This window comes from Scardinius erythrophthalmus, assembly GCF_964197995.2.
Source record: "Scardinius erythrophthalmus genome assembly, chromosome: 22".
In the NCBI taxonomy this organism is placed as follows: Eukaryota; Metazoa; Chordata; class Actinopteri; order Cypriniformes; family Leuciscidae; genus Scardinius; species Scardinius erythrophthalmus.
In genome coordinates, this window is record NC_138242.1 from 16450346 (window position 1) to 16474729 (window position 24384).

At 41.4% G+C, this 24384-nt stretch overlaps 1 protein-coding gene across 1 annotated transcript in view; it reads right to left on the bottom strand.

The window, feature by feature from the left end:
• dlgap1b (discs, large homolog-associated protein 1b) overlaps positions 1-24384 on the bottom strand; it is a gene marked incomplete at its 5' end in the record, with an annotated part of 77959 nt that overhangs the window by 48163 nt on the left and 5412 nt on the right. The window contains 3 exons of the mRNA XM_081352849.1: positions 11133-11379; positions 16275-16455; positions 20391-20605. Of these exons, the coding sequence (XP_081208975.1) occupies positions 11133-11379; positions 16275-16455; positions 20391-20605 (643 nt within the window). The remainder of the gene's footprint in view (positions 1-11132; positions 11380-16274; positions 16456-20390; positions 20606-24384) is intronic.

The following is a 24384-nucleotide window of genomic DNA, read 5'->3' on the forward strand; positions in this document are numbered from 1 at the left end:
AACCACGTGACAGCCTTAGCGGCGACATCAAAGAGTGTCGCAACTCTTTCTCTCTATGGCTCTGGTGAGGCTATCCCGCCCGGTAACCAATCCCTGTGGGCTCCTCACTCCTCTATCACATTGCAGCCGGTGGAGCCCTGTTGAGCGCGCTGGTCCCTCTGTAATGGACCTACCAGCCGTTTCATTCTGGGCCTCTCCAGTGGACAGGATGCCGATTGCAGCATCGGAGGGTGAGCTGACCTCTGGAAATGATGACTCTGCTGCGTTATCTCTCTCTGGGAGTGTAACGTTGCCAGATCCAGATCCAGTAACATCAGCTATGCTGAATCGGGCCGCCGAGGCTGTCGGGCTCGACTGGAATCTTCCACCGTGTCCCGAACAGTCTCGGTTGGATGATTGGTATCTCGGGACGGGCCGCGCTGGTTCTCAGCTCGCCGCCCCAGTGCCTTTCCTTCCCGAAGTGCATGGAGAGCTTACCAGGTTGTAGACGGCACCTTTCTCTGCCAGAAACTGCCTGAATAAGTTTTTCCCCCTTCGCTACCCTTGATGGAGGAACGGTGAAGGGTTGCGAGGCTGTCCCTCCAATGGAGCGGTCTGGCGTGACACACAGGCGTGACACACAGGCGTGACACCAGTGTCCAGCGGCCGCTGCTTTTTGGATGCGGCCCCTCGTCTCCCCCTAAGGCCTGTGAGTTCTCGCCCGTTCCGACGGGCAGAGCTTACAAAGCCTGTGGGCAAGCTGCCTCCTTTTGCGTGCCATGGCGCTGCTTCAGGTCTATCAGGCCAGGGCACATGGACATGCACGAGGGTAGTCCAGACCGTGCGCTCATAGGTGAGCTCCGCACCGCATCTGACCTCACCCTCCGGGGCATGAGTGTCGTGGAGTACGTGATCGGTCTGGCGATGTCCATGTTAGTGGTCCAGGAGTGCCATCGTTGGCTCAGTCTGGTCCTATGGTGGATGCGGACAAGTTTCGGTTCCTGGTCTCCCCAATTTCCCAGGTTGGGCTGGTTGGCGATGCGGTGGAGAACTGCGCCCAGCAGTTTTCTGCCGCCCAAGTGCAGGCGGAGGCCATCCGGCACATCCTGCCCTGGCGGCCCGCTGCTGCCATCCCGTCTCCGGTGGCAGTTCCTTCGCCTGCTCGTCACCGAGGGTGTTCCCCTGCCGCCGCTCTGCTGGGCCTCCGCAGCAGCCTCCAGCCAGGCCTCAGCATAGAGCCGACCGCAGTAGGGACGTCCAGCCAGGTGGCAAGCGACAGCGAAAGTTCGGTTCGGTTCGAGGACCCGGTCACCCGCCTTCTCACGCATCCCCTGCCACCCATGGGAGTCAGGTAAGTGTTGCACCGCACACTCAGATCCCGCTTCGGGCCGCCTTCGGGCCTCTCGAGCCGGATCCCTGTCCTCCACCTCGCTGCCCCACCTCGGGTACGTCTGTGGTTCCCTGGCCCCTGGTCCGGTTTTGTCAAAGTCTAAAACGCTTCCAATCGATGCCCAGCCTGGCCCCATTTGGTACCTTCAGACCCGGCTTGCGATTCATTTCGCTTGGCTTCCGCCCAGCGACAGTGATATTCATCATACTTAGGTGTTGAGCAGAAATGCTCCTAAAAGATTTTTTTAGTGAGATCCATCACACCTAGGTGTTGAGCAGAGCTCCTGTCCTGTGTGTGTGCCGCAGTCCTACAGGCGAAGGACGTGTGCTAGCCGTTCCCTCCAGCCGGTATGGAGTTTGGCTTCAGAGCCCGTACTTCATTGTACCCTTATTATGTGGGGGGTTACGACCATCTTGGTTCTGTGCCAACTGATACAGGCCCTTTTTTGAAAGCCTCCGTTCAGTTGTAACCACAAAGTTGCATTTTCAATGCCCCGTCCCCAAGCTTGGTCTGCAGCGTTCGACCGGAAAGACGTGTACTTCAGATCTCTTTCCTTCCGCTCCACAGATTTACTGTGTTCTTGCGTTCAAAGATACGAAGTATCAGTACATAGTCCTACCCTTCGAGTGCTCCATAGCCAGTTGGGTCTTCAGGTCAACTGGGAAAGAGTAATCCCGCCCAAATGCTGAGTATCTCTTTTCTAGTATGGAGGTGATCTCGGTCTAGCGCATCTCTCAAGTGAGGTGTGCCAGCTCAGTGCTATTTAGAAGTGAGAAAGGGTCCCACTGAAACTTTCAGAGGCTCCTGGGGCATATGGCAGATGCAGCCGCACGGCTTCCTCCATATGGAGACCGCTTCAGCACTGGCCGTGGCAGAGCGACACGCTCCTTGTAAGAAAACAAACACCCTGGCCTATCGCCAAACCCTCAGCCCATAAGCAGACCTTTGTTTCCCCAGGCTAGTGGCTCCTGGAACAAGTGTACTCCAAATGTTGGCTGAGGGGCCACGTATAAAGAGCATGCAGTAACAGAGCTCTGGGCGCCCTCTGACTGCATTGGCATTCGTTGTCTCGAGTTGATTACAGTCCCTCGCTTCGAGACACCGCTGTTCAGCGAGCTTGTACTGTTCTGACTCTGGTCACAGCTGGCCCTGGGCCCCGCAGAAATGTGTTCCCCAGTGAGCCTTCTTGCACTATGGTGCTAAAATCAGGAAGAGATGGAACAGGTTTTGTTAGTTGCCCCTCACTGGCCCAACCAACCTCCTCTCGACAGCCTTCCTGACACCTTCCTCTGAGCACATTCTCAGGGATGGGGCACGATGGCACCCGCGTCAAGACCATGGAAAGTTCCAGTGCCTGGTTGCATAAAGCATCTTAAGTGTAATTTTCCCTTAAGTTCTCCCTTATGTTTCCCTTAAACCTAAGGGTGTTACAGAAAAAAAAACCTTAAGTGTTACTTAAGGGTTTCTTTAAGTGAAACGTCATAAACACTTAGAATTTCCCTTAAACGCTGTTTTTTCACTTAAGTAATCCCTCAAAAAGCGTCAAGTGTTGCATAAAACCCCTTAACGGTCATTTCCCTAAGTATAACTTAAGGTTTGGAAATCGTAACCTTAAGAGTAACGCGGACAAAAATAAGACGACATGGCTGAATTTATGAAACCAGCTGAAGATCATTATGTGCCAAGAATAATTTTTAGGGATAGGGAGAACCCTTTGGACCATCTTAGCGATAAAAAATTGGTGCAGGAATACCGATTTGATCGACGCGCAATATTAGCGGGATATGTTTTCCACGTGCATAAATCGTCTGTCAGCAGAGAGGTTCACCGGGTTGCAGGGGCTTTCCCGTCATTTAAACGCAACGGTCAAAAATTGTTTTTCTTTTACCATATTCGTCAAGAAGAATGCATTTTTTTGTGTATCTATGGCAACAACAGACTTTTATAACGTGAATCCAGGATCGCTGTCGTGAAACACTTAAATGTTTCCCTTACCTAAGAGAACCGTTTAAGAGATTATATGCAACACCCTTAAATTATTCTCTTAGGTAGGGGAAATCGCCCCTTAAGTATCATACTTAAGGGAAAAACTTAAGGTGCTTTATGCAACCGGGCACACCGCAAGAATTGTTATGCAGTAGAGACCATCACTTCTGTGAGCACCCTCTAGAAAGACGCTTGCTCCTCTAATAGAAGTCGAACCTGTTCGTTGAATTGAGTCTTCTCTCCGTGAGGAGATCCCGTAGGTGTTCGATCACTTCAGTGCTCCCTTTTAAAAAAACTGCTTGTGGTTGGAGTGAGGGCTGTCCCCTCCACCTCAAAATGTTGTGGCTTCTACATTGGTGCACATCATGAGGCAGTGGATTCAAATCCAAGCGGAGTGCGATTTGTTCGTCTGGTCCTTGAGGCGAGCAAGGAGATATATCCGCCTTGCGTCCCCTCCTTACCCTCTTGAGTCTTTTTCTCTGGTGCTACTGCACTGCAGAGACTGCCCCTGGCCTGAGCCATCACAGGCAGTGAGTTAAAAAATTCGTTTTTTTAAGAAACAGTTCTCCTATTCGCATGGTCTCCACTAGAGGGTAGGGACGTGCTAGCTTTCGGTCAACGAGTTGTGCCTGGAATTCGGGCCGGCTAACTCTCACAAGTTGAGACCCCGGTCTGAATGTGTGCCCAAGGTTCCTACCTCTCCTATGGGACCAGGTGGTGAGCCTGCAAGCGCTGCCCCGGAGGAGGCAGACCCAGCCCTGGCTTTTCTCTGTCCGTCCGCCTCAGTGCGGTTATACGTGATCAGAATGCAAAGCCTAGACCTTAGACCAGCTCTATCTGTTATGGAAACCAGCAGCAGGGAAGGCTGTTTCCAAGCAGAGGTTGGCCCACTTCAAAGTGGTTGCCTTCGTCTTGGTGAGAAGTCCCAAGATGCACGTGCCCACCTGGGCGGTTAGCTCCTCCTAAGTGAGAGTACTGCTCCCTCCTAGGCATACAGTGCCTCACTGAACAGATGTTGAATAGAGTCGGGGGCTGGGCAACACCTATACACATTTGCTAGAGAACTAGCATGTGTCAAACTGTTGCTTCTCATGGGCTCCCTTCACATGAAGCCAGTTTTGACTGTAAGCACAGTTCAAAGTGTCGGCTTGCTGCGTCATTCCCCTCCGATGGACTGGATATGTGCGCAATTTTTGCTCCAATTGAGTTCCCTCTTAAACTGAACCCTGTTGAGTTCCTCCATACCCCTCGGCATCGGACGTGGTGGAGCGTCCGAAGCCAGGCTTATCACCCGTATGCACTGGTGGAACCTGTGTTAGGCTGGGTCCATATTTTGTGATCCTACGACGATCCCATATGTGTATTATTCCAAGGTACGGCTCCCTGCGGTGACCCTGTGTCTTCCCTCTCTGCCATCACTGTTGGTTGATCCTCCCCTCTGTTATAGGCTGGAGTTATCCCAGTGACATTCCATATGTTGTACTGCCTGATCATCCGCCCAGTCCATATGTGTATCCCCCACATGTTACCTCCCTTCGGGCAGGATGTGGTTTCCGCAGTGTCCCTTTCTTCCTTGTCAGGGTACGCTTTCCCAGTGGTCCTGTGGAACAGCAGTCGACTTCCTTGGCCTAAGCCTCGCCCTTCTCCACTTCAGAGTTGCGGGGCGACTTAAGGCTTTTACCCAGGCACTGGAAGGTGGCAGCTCTAGTGGCGTTTTCCAGGGTTAAAGATCCCATTCAGTCGATGTCGACTACGTCTGACGTTCTCGACTGAAAGGGAACGTCCTGGTTGCGTATGCAACCCACCGTTCCCTGAAGGAGGGAACGGAGGACGTAGTCTCTTTGCCACTATAGCTGGACCACCGCTGCCGAGTTACGCTCGGCTCCTCAGCGAAAAACAGATGGTGTATGCATCCGCTTCCGTATTTATACCCGTCTCGCAGGGCAGAGCGCGTGATGCAATTCACGTCGCCATTGCGCGCATTGGCTCGTTCAAGCATGCTCGAAGAAGATAGGCTCCCTAGCGTGATCCTATTCAGTCGATGTTGACTACGTCCTCTGTTCCCTCCTTCAGGGAACGGTGGGTTGCATACGCAACCAGGAAGTTTACATGACACCGTTTTCAACTAAAAACGCAAAACTTTTTAGGTGTTTTGGCCATTCATTTACACGCCAACAGCATTTTGGGGGCCTGAAAACGCAAACTTTTGTAAATGAGATTCAAAGCGCAGTGAAACCGATACTGTTATTGAATTCACGTAAACTACAAAAACGAGAATTTGTGAAAACAAAGACATGCACATGCGTATTTTGTGTTCAGTGGAAAACTATTAATAATTAAAGCTGCCGTCGGCAACATTTTTTTGATCATATTCAGTGAAATCGACACTATAATCCAACAGAACAACATAAATAAAGTGGTTTTAGAAAAAAACCCGAGCTTCTAACTCCACCTGGAGCGTTTTATTTGTTTTGCAAAAATCCACCGCTCCCGTCTCATCGGGTCCAATCAGCGCGGGGGGTGTGAGATCTGACTGTCAATCACATCGTGCACACGCCACAGTCACAGATCCCCTCTCCCTCGCGGCTCGCGCACGTTTCAATATCACATGCACAGGACACGCCTGAAGTTCGCCTGAGATTGTACGAAGCGTGATGGCGGAGAGAAAATCTACTAACAAGCTTCCAATTCCTCGGTTATTGCTATCTATGGGTAGATTAGTCAGGGCAGCCTACCTCCGAGTCCATGGTGTTGATCGATGCTGAAGAGACGGGCGCGTTCACAGAAAATCAGGTACACACGCACTGACGAACACGACGTCTATGGGAGGGTGCTCGTTGGTAGTGGGGGAGGGGCATGAGAGTTGTAAACATTCAAAATTTTGGCTAAGTCAACCAATCTGCCAGACTTGCCGACTGCAGCTTTAATATATAACTTTTAGTGACAAATAAAAGAAACAAAGAATTGTGTGTTGTATACATAATTATTCTTAAAGCAATGTAAAAAAAAAGAAGCAAAAGCTTTAACAAGACTTGGTATTATTTCAAAAGTTTGGGGTCAGTAATTTTTTTTGAAAATAAATTAATGCTTTTATTCAGCAAGGATACATTAAGTGTATCAAAATTGACAGTAAAGACTTTTACATTAATACATATACTTATATGTATCACGGTTTCAAAAAAACTATTAAGCAGCATAACTGTTTTCTCAATGATTTCTGAAGGATCATGTGACACCGAAGACTGGAGTAATGATGCTGAAAATTCGGCTTTGCATCACAGGAATAAATTACATTTTAAAATATATTTAAATAGAAAACAGTTATTTTAAATTTGTAATAATATTTCATTGTATTACTGTTTTATTTTGATCAAATAAATGCAGCTGTGGTGAGCAAAAGATTCTTCTTTCAAAAACATTTCATAGGATGCAAAAAATCGATAACACTACATTTTCAGGTGACATGCTACTACATGTACTTACTATAGTAATAACAGTAAATTATGTATAATTACAAGTAACCAACCCTAAACCAAATCCTAACCGTAACTCTATAGTAAGTGCATGTAGTTAATTAATTACTCAGTACTTGTTCGAGTAAGTACAATGTAACTATATCACCTTAAAATAAAGTGTAACCAAAAATTCTGTCTCAAAGCTTCTGTAAGGTAGTATACTCTATATAGTGTGTTAATGTAAACAATGAAAATATTATTGGTTGGTTGTTAATAGTCCCAAGTGAAAGTTTATTTTTTAGGACTATAACCCAGAAACTACATGACATAAAACAGGGTTTCTGCAGGTTTCAGTAAGTCAAATTTAAGACCTTTTTAAGACATTTTAAGACCATAAAGATTGAAATTTAAGACCTACACGATGCATTATCCAAGTTAGATAGATAGTTACCTCGGGATCATTAGAGTATCTATCTATCTATCTATCTATCTATCTATCTATCTATCTATCTATCTATCTATCTATCTATCTATCTATCTATCTATCTATCTATCTATCTATCTATCTATCTATCTATCTATCTATCTAGGATTACCTGATGTGTGTGTGTGAGAGAGAGGGAGAGGTAGATTTCTTTTATAGAAAATTGTACTTTTGCATATTATACTGTAAAAACACAATTATTGTTGATCATAGTTGATCATAACTAGAGAGGAAATGATGATGATTAAAGTGACCAAAATTATCACGTTATCACAGAATCCTGTTCAAAAAGTACTAATACTACAGAATGAAGTCAATTCAACAAGTTTTATGTAAAAAAACAGCAAATAACAAATTGATTAGCATCAATATGCACTTTGTTTACGTAAACATTAAAATACCATTAAAAATGATGGCCAGATTTTAAAAGTTGACAAAAAAGGGTTTATACAAAGCTAAACCTCATATTTCATCCTTTAAATATTTTTTTTATAAAAACAATCAGTCAAAAAAGATAAATTACTGACATTTACACATTAGCTTATATTTATTAGTAGTGTTTGGGTGCACCCCCATCCTTCATGTTGACTGAGCTGCCAATGTTGTTATGGAAATAAAAGGGGTGATTGGTTGGTTCCTGTCACATGACCTGCGGTGCGTTTGCGGCATTGTGAAAAGTTAAGATTTTTTTTATCTTGTTGCGTCTGGTAAAAAAATTTGCGCGTTGCTTCAATTATGAGCGCGCTTGCCACGCGCCTACATTTGAACAAACTTGAGCGCGCAAAAGACGCGATATGTGAATGGCCTCTGGCGAGCTAGCTCATTTCAAGCCACGAGCGACTGGTAGCACGCGAGCGACGTGTTGGAGCCCCCTGCTAGAGCTCCGCTTTGTAGGCTACAACTCTATACGTTTTTGCTACTTTGTAATAACTTTCTGCGGCCAGCGTTTCTGGAAATGAACGAGGGTAAACACTTTTTAAGACCTGACTAAATTCAATTTAAGACCTATGATGAAAATCTGGCCGTTTTTAAGACTTTTTAAGGCCTTAAATTCAAAGTTCAGAATTTTAGACTTTTTAAGACTTTTTAAGACCCCGCGGAAACCCTGTAAAATGTCATGTCTGGAATTTTTATTTAATTGATTAACAATCTAATGGCCTGCAAAAGCAATGAAGTCTTACCTAATTCTGATTGACTTTTCTTTTTTCTTTTTTTTATACCAGAGATTAAAGCTTGGCGAATAAGAGTTTTTAAAAAAGCACACACGGGACACGGTTGATAATGGATGTGATAATCCCCAAATCTCATCTCCATCCATTATGTTCCTGTCTGTTTCCTCTCTCTCATTCTAATTTGTCTCAACAGCTCTTTCGCTTTTTCTCCGGCTTTCCTTCGTCCTACTTGTCTGTAAATGTTTTTAATTAGCTGACTACGACCCCGATGACAGTGTGACGAGGAGAAAGAATGAGACTCTCTAATCGCTGTAATTAAACAACACGCCGCACAAGAGAGAAGGAGGAGAGAGACCTTGGCTCTCTCTATTCATACAGATGAATTAACAGAGAGAGTGAAGGATGGATAGAAGATAAAAATGGAAGGGAGGGAAGTGGCAAGATTGCACATTTTTCAATGATAGCAGGAAGAATGCATGGAATTTCTGAAGTCATTTAGAACGTTATACTTATATAGAACAAGCGGCAACATTCTAATCTGAAAAATGAAGCCTACCTGGAAGTGCGAAAAACTGCAATACATCGAAAATCCGCTAGAGGGAGGTCCCAAAAGGGAGCAAATGTCTATAGACCACCATGTTAAAATGTCCGTTTTCACAGCATAAATTCATGTTTTTCCAGGTTGGTCCCATGGACTTTTATTGTATTTTTCGATAGGTTCCGAGTGCCTGACAACTGTGAGGGGGGTGAATTTTTTTCTAACTCTTTAGTTTAGATCGTATTTAGATATATAATGTATGACAAATGGCGTGGTTAACTTTGATTGACAGCTTGATTGACAGCTGATAACGAGCATAGGCTGCACCAAAGAGAATGACAACATAAGAAGCGCCATTTTTTAACACAGTTGAAATATAATACTACTGTTTTCTGTATCATGAAATGTAGTTTTAACAGTTTTTCAGGCGAGAATGTAGTTGTTTAAAGCTCAAATCTGTGGTTTATTTATAAAGATTTATGAAAATTTTATCCAGTTGTGAGATCCAGACGATCAGCGGACGCTCAATGCTCATGTACCCCGCCTGGAACAGCCTTTCCTCGGCTAGTCGTTCTGATGTTTGCCGCTGACTCTGGCGTCTCTGTAGTGGTTAAACTTGAGATATAATTTGTCTTGTCTATATCTAACGGGCGATTTTTGGTCTCGTGAATCTATAATTTGTTCCCTGGCCAATCGTTTTGGCTGAGGGGAAGTTTCATAACTTTATAAGCTATTTAACTTTACTGTTGTATGGTTAGACTAGAGCGCTGACTTTGTATGTTTGACTGAATTGTTTGCTTTATTTGTATAGCTTCTTGTACCTTTTACTTAGGCTATACTTTTATTATAGCTAATATTGATAAAACTGAAATTTAACAAAAAGAGACTGGGTTGAGTTTTGTCATTTTAAATTTTAATACAACGAAGATGATCTGTAATGTTGTTTACTGCAACATCTGTTGTTTAGTACAAATGCACATATTGCCTGGACCATATTAAAATGTTTAATATTTTTATATTATATTTAAAACAAAAAGAGGCAGGATTGTGTTTTATATTTTGTTTTGTTATAAATAGGCAAACGTTATATGCAGTGAATATAATCAATACGCGTTGCCAGAACCACATTTGTGTGGCTATAATGTTTAAGATTTCTTTAAATGAAAACGAAAAGAGTTAGTATGGTGTTTTATAACATATTTTGTTGCCTAAAATATACATACAGAGATAACCGGAGTAGCAGAGCGAGCTGAGTGACGCGCGCTGTTCTCTCCTTGGTATAACCGGACTCGCGTCCTTTACCCATATATGGATTGGCCAGAAGGTGGGCGGGGTTAGGATTTCCCAAGATTTTCCAAGATGGCGCCGCCCATACCCCCCATAAACGGCTTCAAAACCGTTCTTTAGAAAGTCTATGGGTGACGTCACAGATGCTTTGTCCATATTTTTTACAGTCTATGATATAGAACAGCTTCAGTAAAACAATATATATTTATTAATATACTTTATTTGAAGTTATTATGGGTAAATGACAAATATGGATTTTCAAGACCTAATGTAAAAAATCTTTAAATATCTAGATTAAAACGCATGTGTTGAGTTCTAGGAAATCTTCATTCTTTATGTGTAATCATTTAAAAAGTAAATTAACAATTTTGGGCAAAAGTTTTCACACAACTATGGATAAACAACAACAAAAAATGTAATATATTTTCCGTACACCTTTAAATACATGTAAGTGTAAACTTCTCGCCAGACAAAGCCACAGTCACTTAAAAAAAAAAAAAAAAAAAAAGGTTGGACAAACAGACCCCTTTCAAATATTACTAAGATTTTAAAAAGAAAATATTATGCCAAACTATTCATATTTTTACGATTAAAAAAAATCAGGTTGTTAGACCACCAGTGCGGTTTTGATTTTATGCCTAGAAAAATATATAAAAATAGACTTTAATGCAGAAATTAAAAACATCATAGAATATGTGCATTCAAGTTAGTGTATGTGAATTGCACTGCATTTGAAAAAAAAAAACATAACATCCGGACACAAAAAATAGCGGCATGTCATTGACCCTTTACAACCGCTAATAAAAATTCCGTAATAATAGTTGTTTTAATGTGCTTGTACCTGTACTGCTCTGGATGGTTCTAACAGTAGTAGTGGTTCGAGGCGGGACGATGGCCTGAAGTGCCGCTCTCTCCTCCTCTTCCTCCTGCGAGCAGCCCTTTTCGATGGCCCGCACGTAACTGTGGCTCCTCATGCGGAAGCACCCGGACCCCGGCAGATCCAGAGCATCCAGGGCCTGGGACTCCATCTCACTGAACACACTCTCACACACGGCCTCGATCTGCCCATTCACTTCCACCTCGCTCACCTGCAGGGGGAGACAACGCGTCACCACATGCTGTCACATAACTCCTTCACCCTTCTGGGATCAATCGCAGCATATAGTATATATTATAAATTGTAGATTGTGGTATATAGTACATATTATAAATTGTAGATCGTAGTATATATTATATACTATAAGTACACCTGTCTGAATGAGCAGTTTCAAGATGTTAGCTCACAATGACTTTAAATCATTGTATTAAGAAGACAGAGGAGCCTAATGAAATCATAGGATTTTAAATGCTGCTTTTCTAAAGATCTAATAAAATACATTTGACTTTTCACACTAGGCTTAACCCTGGATTATGCCAAGTTTTAACCCTAGGCTGAGTAATGCTTCTACATTTTGAAAGATGTTTAGCATGACTTTTTAGTCTTGTTATAAAACCCTGCTCCAGAATTTTCAGCACTAAAGGTATGCATGATTACCGCGTAGGTATGAACATTGTGAAATATGGAACAAAATAACTGAAGATTAAATTAACCCAGGGTTGAAATGAAATTAGGTTAACAATTTGAAGTTTCTCCGGTGAAAAAAAAATGCTACAGGTAAGTACTTGCAGCCAGACTAATTTAGTATACTTCAAGTGTGTTAATGATTAGTTAACTTGAAGTGCACTATTTTGAAACAACTAATTTTGTACTATGTATATTTTAGTTGTAATTAAATTGTACTAAAGCATAACTTCAAGTGTATTCTTTTGTGTGCTAAATTGGAACAACTTCAAGTATACTTTAAGTATGTGCCTGTGTAGGGATTAATTACATGCTTGATTAGTGATTTTAAAGTGTATTTTATTTGTGTTACAAGTACATTACAAATTCATTGCGAGTGTCATTGAAACAAACAATCAATACACCATAAGTGTATTATATTTGAGTAAAAAGATGCTCAGTGCTTATTGCTCAATGTGCTCAATGTTCAGAATGTCCTTTGCACATCAATAAACAAATAATACTTAGCTATACTTTGCATAATATACAAGTATACAAATATACAAATACTTGTACAATACTATTGTATACTATAATGTATTTTGAAAGTATACTTTCAATGCATTGTTACAATGATCACTTCCAGCACACAGTTAAAAATATAACTAAAATATATTTTTAATAAAGTACAAATAAATAAAACAGAATTTTCACTTCAAGTATATTTTTCTAAAATATACTAAAGTACAATTATTTTAAAGTGTGTTAAAAGTTGTATTGTGAAAATAGGTAAAAGCTTGATGCTAATATACTTTTAATATATTTAAAGATAGTAAAAAAAAGTTAGTATATTTGCAATGTACTATGGAAAAAGGGAATATATTTCAAATACAATAAAGTATACTTTTTTCACAAAGGTTGACAAACTTTGATGTTTTCATTATTGTCAACTCATTAACTTTTAAAATGCAGAATTTGAACATAATACATTTGATCGATTAATTTATCGATTTTTATTTGTATAAATAATAATATAGCTATTGTTTGATTTATATAATTTATTTGTGTAGATATATGTAACAATTAACAATAGAATACATTTTTTTTAATAAAAATGTAAATAAAATTTATAAATGATAAAATGTACATATTCTGTTAATATATTTTAACTATTTTAATATATATATGTTAAAATAATATATAAATGTAAAGTGCTTTGAGGCCATTTCAGTGTTTTAAGTTTTGGAAAATGTCTTTTATTTTCAGAAATATGTTTTTAAATTTCAAGCATACATTTTTACAAAATGCAAAAGCAAGAAAGTAAATCACAAAGAATAAAAAACACAAGTGTATTAGTGTGTTTAAGAAATCTTTGCTGTCATTTTTGTTTAGACCTTAACCCTCTGGTGCTGTAACAGGCATTTTGGACCAAATATTTTTATTTTATTTTATTTTTTTCAGAAACCTTTTAGAATGTTTACCTCATCGGAATGGTACAAAACCTGGTAAAGGTTTTATACTTGCTGTGTGAACACACACAAAAAAATCATGGACGAATGAAAAAGTTTAAATGGTCTGGGAAAAAATGACCACATTTGGAAATGAATGGGAGACGAATTTTATCTACTGAAAACGTTTGGTACTGCGCACAAACAAATTCTTACTGAAAGCTCATTTTTTGAGATATCAACTTCAAATTTGGAACGCAGCTTGTTTGGCTTTGAATTTCTCACAGTTTTAGAGTAAACGTGTTTTGGAAAATATATATTTCATATAAAAAAGTGTGTTTTTCATAACTTTTGTCATGTTCACTTTTTTAAACTTTTCACTTCAGCAATAATCTGCCAAGTGTCTTCTATCAAAAGAGACCAAACTCAAGTCTGTGGTCCAAAGCATTCAAGATTTCTAACCATTTAAATCAGAAATTTCATTTTCAGGTCCTTGCTCAAAAAGTGAATAAATAGATTATAACTACTGCATAAATATAATTTAGTACAATAAAATCCCCTAAAAATACAGAACATTAAATAAAAAATATTATCAAATTAAAATATAGTAAAATCATTTCAATAAAAAAAAAAAAAATCATGCAAACAATACCAGAGGGTTAACATATTGACTTCTAATCAACTTAATTACTTTTCAGCCTGAAATGTCAAGAAACCTTAAATACCAAAATGGGTCAACGTCACAGAAGGAAATTAGTAATAGGTTGATTATTGATGTAAAATCAATTGCTGAGGGGGAATGTTTGAATTGGGAATTCTGAGCTGTCATTTATCATGTAGGGTAAATTGAACGCTCAAATAGCCATGCTGTATCTTCAATGGTAAGGGTTAAACACACTAATACAGATAACATACCAGAAAAAAAGAGTGCAGAGGGGAGGAAATCTGCACAAGTGAAAGCAATATCAGCAGTGTAAGAGATGACAGTAAGGAGAAGTGTGATTTACACAGAAACTTATCAGAGGAAAAGGTCTTGTGATTTGAGGTTCAAACGGAATTGGAATCAGGTTGTTTGGAGCATTCTATGATTGGAGGACTAATGGTGAGTTGTGATTGGAGGAAAGGACAGCAGAGTGTTTGTCATTGGTGGAAGGAAGCTACAGACAGACAGGCAATACGGTCTGCTAATCATCTAGTCCCCCCAAAACATCTCAGAAATACACCTACACACAACACATGAATGTACACACATACAGCGCAAACACATGTCTGCATGCCCACACACACATTCAGTATACACATGAGGCACCAATGAATGATGGGTTTTTTTTTCCGAGCTGACTGAGCTTTTTGTCACTGAAATGATTGATATATCCTCAGGGAGCAGAAAAGACACACATCCACACACATGCCTGAGGGCAGTGTCTTTTTTTCACGGGTGGTAGGAACAGATCTCTAAAAGGTTAGGGCTGTTGTCTGTCTGAGTGAGCTTTCAGGCTCTGAACACTCACCTTAAAATTGTATCAGTTGTAAACGCTGCCCGTCACCTTATCCCAGGGCTACAGAAGCTAATCTTGAAAACTCACCTTGAAAATCTCTTAGCTACACATGCTAACAAGGGAGAACACCACTTAAAATTGCTTACAAAGCTTTACCGACACCAACTCACCTTTAAAATGGCCTTTGAGTATTTAAACTAACAGTGAACATGACAGCTCAATCTCCACACAATGCTAATATTTTGTTGCTAGTTTATTCTCCTCCAGGTTCTCCTCCAGGCATACTGTACTACATTTCGCTTTGAATTATTTTTCTAGTATGTACTTGGTGGTGAATTTTGTCCCATTATTGGGACAAAACTGCCATAAAATCATAAAATTGGGTCTTGACAGTGACACCACAAATCCATTTGTTGCATATTGATTAGCTGATATCAAAATTGCATACTAAGTAGGTACTAGATTTGATGAAGAACTTACTTCAACTATAGTATGGACGTGTATAGTATGAATGAAATTCGGACATACTACATTGTCATGCATCCAATGTGGTGTCAATTGTCTTGCTTCTCTACCATTCACAAATCCTCTCCCGTGGCCTCATGGGATAGTAAATTGTCCATTAGATGCGCACTTCAGAATCTCGCTGAAAGTGGTAGGTCATTCGGGTTTTGCGTACTATTTATGAATGCTATGAATTCAGACATACTACTCTTTTCACATACTGCCTTAGTAGTAGGGAAGTATGCATATTTGAATACGGGGATTGTGTTTGAATATCTCTGTAAGCATGACCAATAGCTCTGACCAATATGGTAATGACTGACACCTAGTGGTGTGGAGGAAGCATTACACAAAAACATTAGTTTTAGTTACAGAGATGACATTGTAGAAATACTCCATATGCAGTTAGCCATGATTAATTTATTCAGTGCATGATTACAAGAGGGTAATATAGAAAAAGTGAGTAGTTTTCAGCTGTTCATGTAATCTCAAAATGGCAAAGATGAATTTTTCTTATGCGACTATCTGTGTTCATGCACACAATAAGGTTTGACTGTACGCATTCGCTGATGTTTGCGTTAAATCTGAAGTATACTTTGGTCTTTAGCCTCATGGTCATCTGAAAAAGTATGCCAACTTGGGCCTCTTTAACACAGTATTCACGCTCTAATCCTAATCTTCCATACTATATATAGCATTGATAGTATGCGATTTAGGATTCTGAATAATGGATGGATGAAGAGATGATAAAGTTGATAGAGATGATTCATGGATTGAACAAAAATTGATTGCTTGAGCAAAAACATTATTTAATTTTTTTCTTTCCTGTTTTTCCTCCCCTCTGCAAACCTTGAAGAGGCCACGTTGACGAAGGTTCTGGTTGGAAATCACCTTTAGGATCTAATCCAGGAACCAGTTGCTCTTTCCAACTGGTTTAAGATAAGTATCTTAATGGAGATTTCCACCACAGAACGAGGGGGGCGATGACCAACCTGGCTGATGGTGCTCATGGCCCTCATGTAGCTCTCGTTTCGGGAGCGAAATTTGGGCGAGGCCAGGAGACCGGCCGGGTCCAGACTGTCCAAACTTCGGTTGATTGAAACCTCACTCACCGCTCGCAGGTAACTGTGACTCCGGATCTGCAGCTTGGGGGAATGGGAATCCGTACTGATCCTGCAAACAGAAAGAGAGCGTGAACAGGTGTACAAGTGTTTAATGAGGGGTGAGAATGAAATGAGAGGTGAGATTACTCTAGTAACTCATGTTCCTGTGTTTTCCTCCAACCCAGATCTCATACTCATTAATGCTGACCTAAAAACAACTCTACTTTGTTATGCGCGTATGTGCGTATGTGTGTGTTTGTGTATTCTTCATATAGCTGAGACCAATGTAACATGAACTCCTCACAATAGCATTCAACTGTTTTTGTTTACGTGAAGATGGGCGATCGGGTCCTTGGAATATGAACACAGAAATGCATTAAAACATGAATGCACACAAACACGCATTCAATCCCTCCAGGTCGAGTCAATCTTAATTATGGATGCGGCTCTTAAAATAGTATGCAGTTACAGAAAGTAAAAACACACATTAGTCATTCTTCACTGGAGTGAGGAATGAGGAGACAGAGACAGAGAGTAAAAGAGAAACAAAGAGGAAAGAATGCAGGAAAGGTACAAGAATAGATTTAGAGGAAGAGATGACAGTGAATGAAATCAATTACAGCAGCAAATAATGAAAAAACACAAAATAGTACAAGTTCACCGTGTACGGTGAGGAGGGAAGGATACATTTTGATATTGCGGAGAAAAATAGGACAAAGTTAATGTGTTCTCAGTAAATGCTATTATTTTCAGGATTTTTCCTCAGGTTTTTCACATCGTAAGTTTTTTTAATGTAGATAAATAATTGATACACATTTAAACTACTATTTTTAATAAACTATTATATATTGTATGAACATTATTCAATCCAAAACATTACAGCTAATTTCTAATATAATGAATTATAATAATCTTTTTTAATGTTCGTTTTTGGTTAAAGTTTAGTTTGTTGCATTTTTGCACATCATTTTGTGTCTTGATAAAGATTTGGCTAAAAAAAAAAACTAATCATAAATCGTAGATATGACTCATGGCTTCAATGCAAGTCTGTGGAATTGTTTTGAAGAAATAAAGGAAATATCTGTCTATAATGAGCACAGGCCTCAAGGGATTGCATATTCATTATATAACGCAGCATTTTCTTTTCTTTTCTTGGTGTATATATGGAGTTGTTTAATCACACATTTGCATGAGTGTGTATGTCTACTCTATTACTGTGTGTGTGAATGGAAAGTGTGCTTATGTGGATATAGGTTTATAAATCTCCACTTCTATTATGGTATTATGTATTATTTTTCAGTTTCAAGTATGTGTGTGTATGGGAGCATGTGTGTTTGAATGTGTGTGTCCATGTTTGAGTTCAAGGCACAATGCTCTGATTATAAATATTCAATGTTGTGGCACTTTCTGTCAAGCAGAAATAGATAAAGAGCCCATCACAGGGTCCCTATGCGGTGTTCGCTGTTCCTACACACTGAGGAGGGAGTATCTGAAGAGATTCAGTTGGAACACCATCACTTGAGTTATGCACTTTAGGAGTCTAATGACACATAATTGAGTAAATTAAATCTATAGTATGAGTAATGTTTCAATATATATAAACGTATATACTACATGTCACAGGTATTCTAAGTTTTTGTGTTCTATTGTGTCTAAGGACTATCATGTTGACATTATTTATGGACTTTAAGGGTACGTTTACATGACAATGATATGCTTAAAACGGAGAAGTTTTTCCTTTGAGTTTTCAGCTTACAGACGACACCATTATCAAACCGATCCCCATTCACACGAATCCGCGAAAACGACTAAATACGCTGCTGCCAGGCAATTGGATGGCGATGAAACACTATAGATCGAACACGTAATACGCATGTGCATGACATCATTGTCTTCAGAGATTCGCGTTTTTGTCGTTTATATGGAGACCGTTTTCAAAAAGTTTGCGTTTTCAGGCACCCAAAACAGCGTTGTCAAGTAAACGAATGGCCAAAACGCATTGAAAGTTTTTAGTTGAAAACGGTGTCGTGTAAACAGCCTCTTAGTTTGCATTCTCACCTTTCCTGTGTTTTCCTTCTCTTCTTTTAAAAAAAAATCTGTTTCCTTGGTTTCTGATTGTTGCACACCTTGTGTCTCATTATGGGCATTGACTTCTGTGTATTTAATTTCTTATGGTCTTTCTACTCATTAGCCCTGATTTGAAATCACCCCAGACCCTCATTCAATATTTCCTACATTACTCCACTAATATAGTAGCCTGGTAATACCAAACTATGCTACTTCTCTTTGCTTCGTAGACAGAGTCTGGAATGGCATAATAGAGAAGTGTTTTCTCTCTCGCGGGGGGTCGCTTGTCTGAAGTTTAAAATCATTGGTTACCCGTAAGCCAATCACATAACGTTTGGTTATGGCGTGTGTTATGCGCATGCTCAGCCGCATCTAACTTCCACTGTAAACACATGTATGATGCGAAAACAAAACCATCGAGCGAAATACCGGAGTGAACATGGCTGGGAACGACTTTTGCAGATTATGTGAAGTAAAACTACGCATCCACGGTACAATCAGCGTCTACGTCACGGCTCTCAGCCCGCCCTCTGTTCGTTGATTGGCCTGGCTGTTTTCAGGCCGGAGGAAAACGGAAAGCTATGACGCTGTCTCAGACTGAGTACAGAAGCGAAATGAAATTGAGCGGAAGTACGAAGTCTGACATAGTCAGGCTACTAATATAGTCCACTTGAAGGAGTGAATGAAAACGAGGGAGTGAATTCGGACACTGAGTGCGCCGGAAGGGCTGCCGCTTTTGCAATAGTTTGAGCTTGCTGTTTAATAATCATTTGAAAGTTAGCAAACTGGCAGCTCCAGTAGTAATGAAAATATTTATCTTGAACTCTGTCATGGAAACTAGCATGTATAAACCTTAATTAAACAATTTAATAATCAATTAAAAAGGAATTTATACCTGTAGCCACATTGGACCAGCGGTTTGGAAAATGTATGGATGGATGATTTAACTGCGATTTGTTGCTAGAGAAACATTTCTTATTATTATCAATGTTGAAAATTGTGGTGCTGCTTAATAGTTTTCCGGAAACCATTATAATTTTTTTCTGGATTCTTTAATGAATGGAAAGATCAAAAGAAAAGCATTTATTTGTATCAATTTAAAGTGTCCTTGCTGAATAAAAGTAGCCATTTCTTTAAAAGAAATTATGTATACTTCAATTATTACACTGATCTGATGAGCATCTGCTGTTGTCAGAGTGATAAGGCTTGCATTATACGAATGCTGTGTTTGCAAAGTTTACACACAAAAGTGCACATTCACACACACACAGAACCAAAAGTGTTGTGTTGATTCTCTTTATAATGCAAATCAGTTTGCTCTCATGAAGAAGTCTGTGGGATAAAAGTGACTCACCTCATTGTATATAGTCTAAGTAGGAAATGTTGTCACTGTATAGTAATACTATAATAGCAACATACATGTGAGGTTAGAACATAAATAAGATAAATAGAACTCAATATCCATTCCTACATTTAAAAAAGTACTATTTACAGATGATATAACGGTGAGCAACTACAAAAATGTCTGTAGGAACTTTAAAGGCGCAGGAAAATTCCCTTTGAAATGGCTTTGTTCTGTTGAATTTTTAATAAAGGGGAGAGTGAAAGGATTTCACTGTACTGAGGACATGGAGGGATTTTATATGAAATTGCAGTGAGTGTATGCGTTTGTGTGTGAACAGAGGTGGGGTTTAAGGACGAGACTACACCCTCTCTAGAGACACATCCCAACAGCACTTAGAGATCCGGAGTGGCTTGAGCGCCTGTAAAATAACATGTTTAAAATGACCCCAGAGAAATGAAGGTTCATTGAAATTGCAGACGGATCGGCGGGCCCACGCACCTGCACACTTTTCGTACGCACAGAGTACATGCATTTAATTTCCCATGTGATTTTGTGGCGGCAACATGCACAAGCTAATATTTTTCCAGACTCACTTGAGTGTGGTCATCTCGGTGAGGGAAGGCTGGGTGGCTTTCAGGTAACTGGCTCTCCGGGCCTGGACTTTGGGTGAAGGTTTGGGGCTGCAGTCCGAGTCTCCACTGTCCTCCTCTGCCATAGCCTTGATGTAGCTGCCGCTCCTCATCCTCCTGCACGGGATCTCGTCATCCTGACCCACAGACGAGAAGCCACCCCACTCATCCTGAGGAACCTGCACAGACAGTGAGAAAGTTAGCTTCTCATAAACACATGATTTGCCCTGTTACACTTAATAATGACTACAAGCAATAACGCATTTAATGATGTAATAGATAATTAATGTGAATTAATATGATCAGTCAAACATTAACAAGAACATTCATTTATAAACAGTTAAAAATGGTGTTTTAATAAACAATATTTTATATATAAACATGGTTACAGTGTTATTTTAGTATTATTTATATGCTACTGTAGAATTTTGAATTGGCTTTAATTTTTTTATTTTAGTTTAAATTAGACTTTTTGTAATTTAAAAAAAATACATATATTTACCTTTAATTGATTTATTTTAGTTTTAGTAAGTACTTCAACTTAAATTAATTTATTTCAGTTAGATGCCAAGGGTTAGGGTTAGGGTTAGGGCAATTTCTAATTTATGTTTAAGCAGTTAAGTAGAGGTAACTTTCATAACTATTTTCATATTTGTTAACTGGGCATATATCTCACTTATTTGGTATTATCAAATTATATATATATATATATATATATATATATATATATATATAAAATAAAATATATATATATATATTATAAAAAATAAAAACTTTAATGTTAGATGCGATTAATTGCAGTTAATCGATTTGACAGTGCTAAATAAATGAATAATAAACAATTAATTAATAATAAATGTTCTGAAAACGCCTCGGTTACGACTGTAACCTCGGTTCCCTAAAGAGGGAATGAGACACTGTGTCGATTGACGCTAAGGGAACGCTTTGCATGATGACGTCTTGAAGCACATGTTAAATCAGTCCAATGGTGTGACGGAACGTCAGAGGCGGGTGACGTCATGAACCAGGAAACTCTAAAGCCTGCCCAAAACAGAGCCGCGCTAGCTTCGTAAAAGTCTGAAGTAGTCACTGACAGGCACGTAGGAGATATGGCAAGGTGACGCAGCGTCTCGTTCCCTTTTCAGGGAACCAAGGTTACAGTCGTAACCGAGGCGTTCCCTTTCAAGGTCTATACCATTGCCACCATAGCGACAAGTGTCTGTCCAGTGTGAAATCGCGAGGAGCAGCACTAGGACGAGAGCACCTGGGACCCTGGTGTAGAGTCCAAGTTCAAAGAGTAGAACCTTACAAATGCGTGCGGTGAGGACCAACCTGCCACATCACAAACATCTTGGAGAGCAACTCCTGTTATAAGGACCTTGGAAGCCGCCATACTCCAAGTAGAATGGGAACGGACAGCCATAGGTGAAGGCTGTCCGACTGATTCATAAGCAAGTGAGATAGCCTCCACCACCCACTTGCTCATTCTCTGCTTAGATGCAGGGGACCCTTTTTTAGGGGGCCAAAAACATATGAACAACTGTTCAGCTTTACGCAACAGGGCAGCTCTGTGGACATAGGCATCTAGCGCCCTGACTGGGTATAGCAGATTATTCTTTCCTTGGTCCGTGTTCTGGAAGGGAGGAGGAAAAAAGGCCCGCAGCATGATAGATCTGGCCACATTAGTGGGGACCTTTGGAACATAACCTGGTCTAGGATGAAGGAATGCTTTAACCATGCCAGGAGCAAATTCCAAGCATGAGGGTGCAACCGACAGTGCAAATCTCCTATCCTTTTAAGAGATGTGATAGGGAGGAGGGTCAGGAACTTAGCCGGAACCTCCTCCAGTGGCTCGAAGGGAGCCAGGGAAAGGCCTTGAAGGACAATGGCCAGATCCCCTGGTACAAGCTGCAGGCCTCAGCCTCAGAGTACCACGCAGGAAATACCAGTGGATCTTTACCCAAAGACATTCCACCCAAAGGAATGTGGAAAGCACCTATGGCCGCCACATAAACCTTCAAAGTGGACGGGGATAGACCTGCAGTGAACCGCTCCTGCAGGAACTCCAGCACTGTACCAACCTGGCAGTTAACTGGGTCCAACTGACGGTCACTACACTATGAAGTGAAAACTCTCCACTTCAAGGCATAAAGTTTCCTCGTGGAGGGAGCACTGAAATGTAGAATGGTCTCTACAACCTCAGTTGAGAGACCTGTCCCTATGAGCTGGGCCCCCTCAGAGGCCAAGCCTACAGGTTCCACAGTTCTGGACGGGAGTAAACAATCGAGCCCCCTGCTTGGGACAGAAGGTCCCTCCTGATGGGTAACTCCCCGTCGTGGAAAGACTCTAGATCAGGGAACCATACTCGGCCCGGCCACCATGGGGCTATAAGAAGTAGGCGAACCTGGTTCCCGCGAACTCTTTCCAGAACTCCCGGGAGCAGAGCGATCGGGGGAAATGCATACAAACATTGCCTCGGCCACGTTTGTACTATAGCATCCAGTCCGATGTGGATGTGTGAGGGAGAACCAAAGTGGACAGTGAGACGTCTCTCGAGACACAAACACCTTGGGGTGGAGCCTCCATTCCCCGGACCTCAGCCCCTGTCTCGACAGGATGTCTGCTCCTATATTCTGGGACCACAGGAGGATTTAGTGCGCCAGTTTGCAGAGTGGACGCGAGCACAAACCCCCCAGGTTATTTATATAGTCGACCACCGATGTGTTGTCTGTGCGGACAAGCACACGATGGCCCCTCAGATTCACATAAGCATCGCTGCGTAACCCTGATCATGTGAAAGGGGTTGCCCCTCAGGGAGCCACCACTGCAGGGGTCTCATGTACAACAGTCCAAAAAGTATAACGTTGGACCCTGCTGCCATCAGACCCAACAGCCTCTGAAACTGTTTGACAGTGAGTGACTGGCCTAGCGTTATTCTTTTCACAGCTGAAAGGATAGACTTTATTCGTGCCGGTGACAGGCGTGCCTACATCAATATTGAGTCCCACACCACGCCTAGAAAAGTGGTCCTCTGTAATGGAGAAAGCACACTCTTTTTGGCGTTTAGCCCTAACCCCAACTCTTTCATGTGGGTGAGAACGACATCTCGATGCCGAAATGCCAACTGATGCGACTGAGCCAGAATCAACCAATCGTCGATGTAGTTCATGATCCGAATACCCTGCAGGCGCAGAAGCGGCAGAGCTGCATCTACGCATTTTGTGAAAGTGCGGGGTGATAGTGCTAGGACGAATGGAAGAACTCGATATTGGTATGCTTTGCTCCCAATAGCAAACCTCAGGAACTTCCTGTGATATGGAAGAATGGATATATGGAAGTATGCGTCCTTGAGATCTATCGTGACAAACCACCCCTCAGATCTGATCTGTGTCCTTTCTCCAACAAGGATTCCACTTCTTGTTCCATTACCAGAACCTGCTCGGGGCCCACCACGGTGGATAGGACCCCCATTAACATGGGCGGGCAAGACCCGAACTGTATTTGATACCCTTTTTCTATAGTCTGTAGGACCCAACGAGAAACATTTGGCAGTAGCTTCCATGCTGTCAAAAATTCTACTAGTGGTACCAGCCTCTCGAGACTGGCTTCTAGTTTTTGTTGTGCAATCAGCCCGACGCCCTGTAACGGCGAACTGGCAGGGAATGACCGAACTGACTGCTCGGCGGGCATCCCAAGGCCACTACGTTTCCGGGCGGTACTTGAGATCTGTGCTCGCCGGAGGCCACTGCGCCCTGAAGCACACGAGGTGGCAGGGTTGGCAGAACGGTCCCCCGAGGGCCCCCGAAGGGAGACGGGCACCATATAATGAGGCGTTGACCGCTCTGCTTCGGGGGGGACTGCCCTCATTGGCCTGAGCCCTCGGGCGTCAGGACCTCTTCCCTGCAGCCTTCTTAGAGATAATGATGGTCCTCTTATCCGTCTTACCCTTCGAAGACTG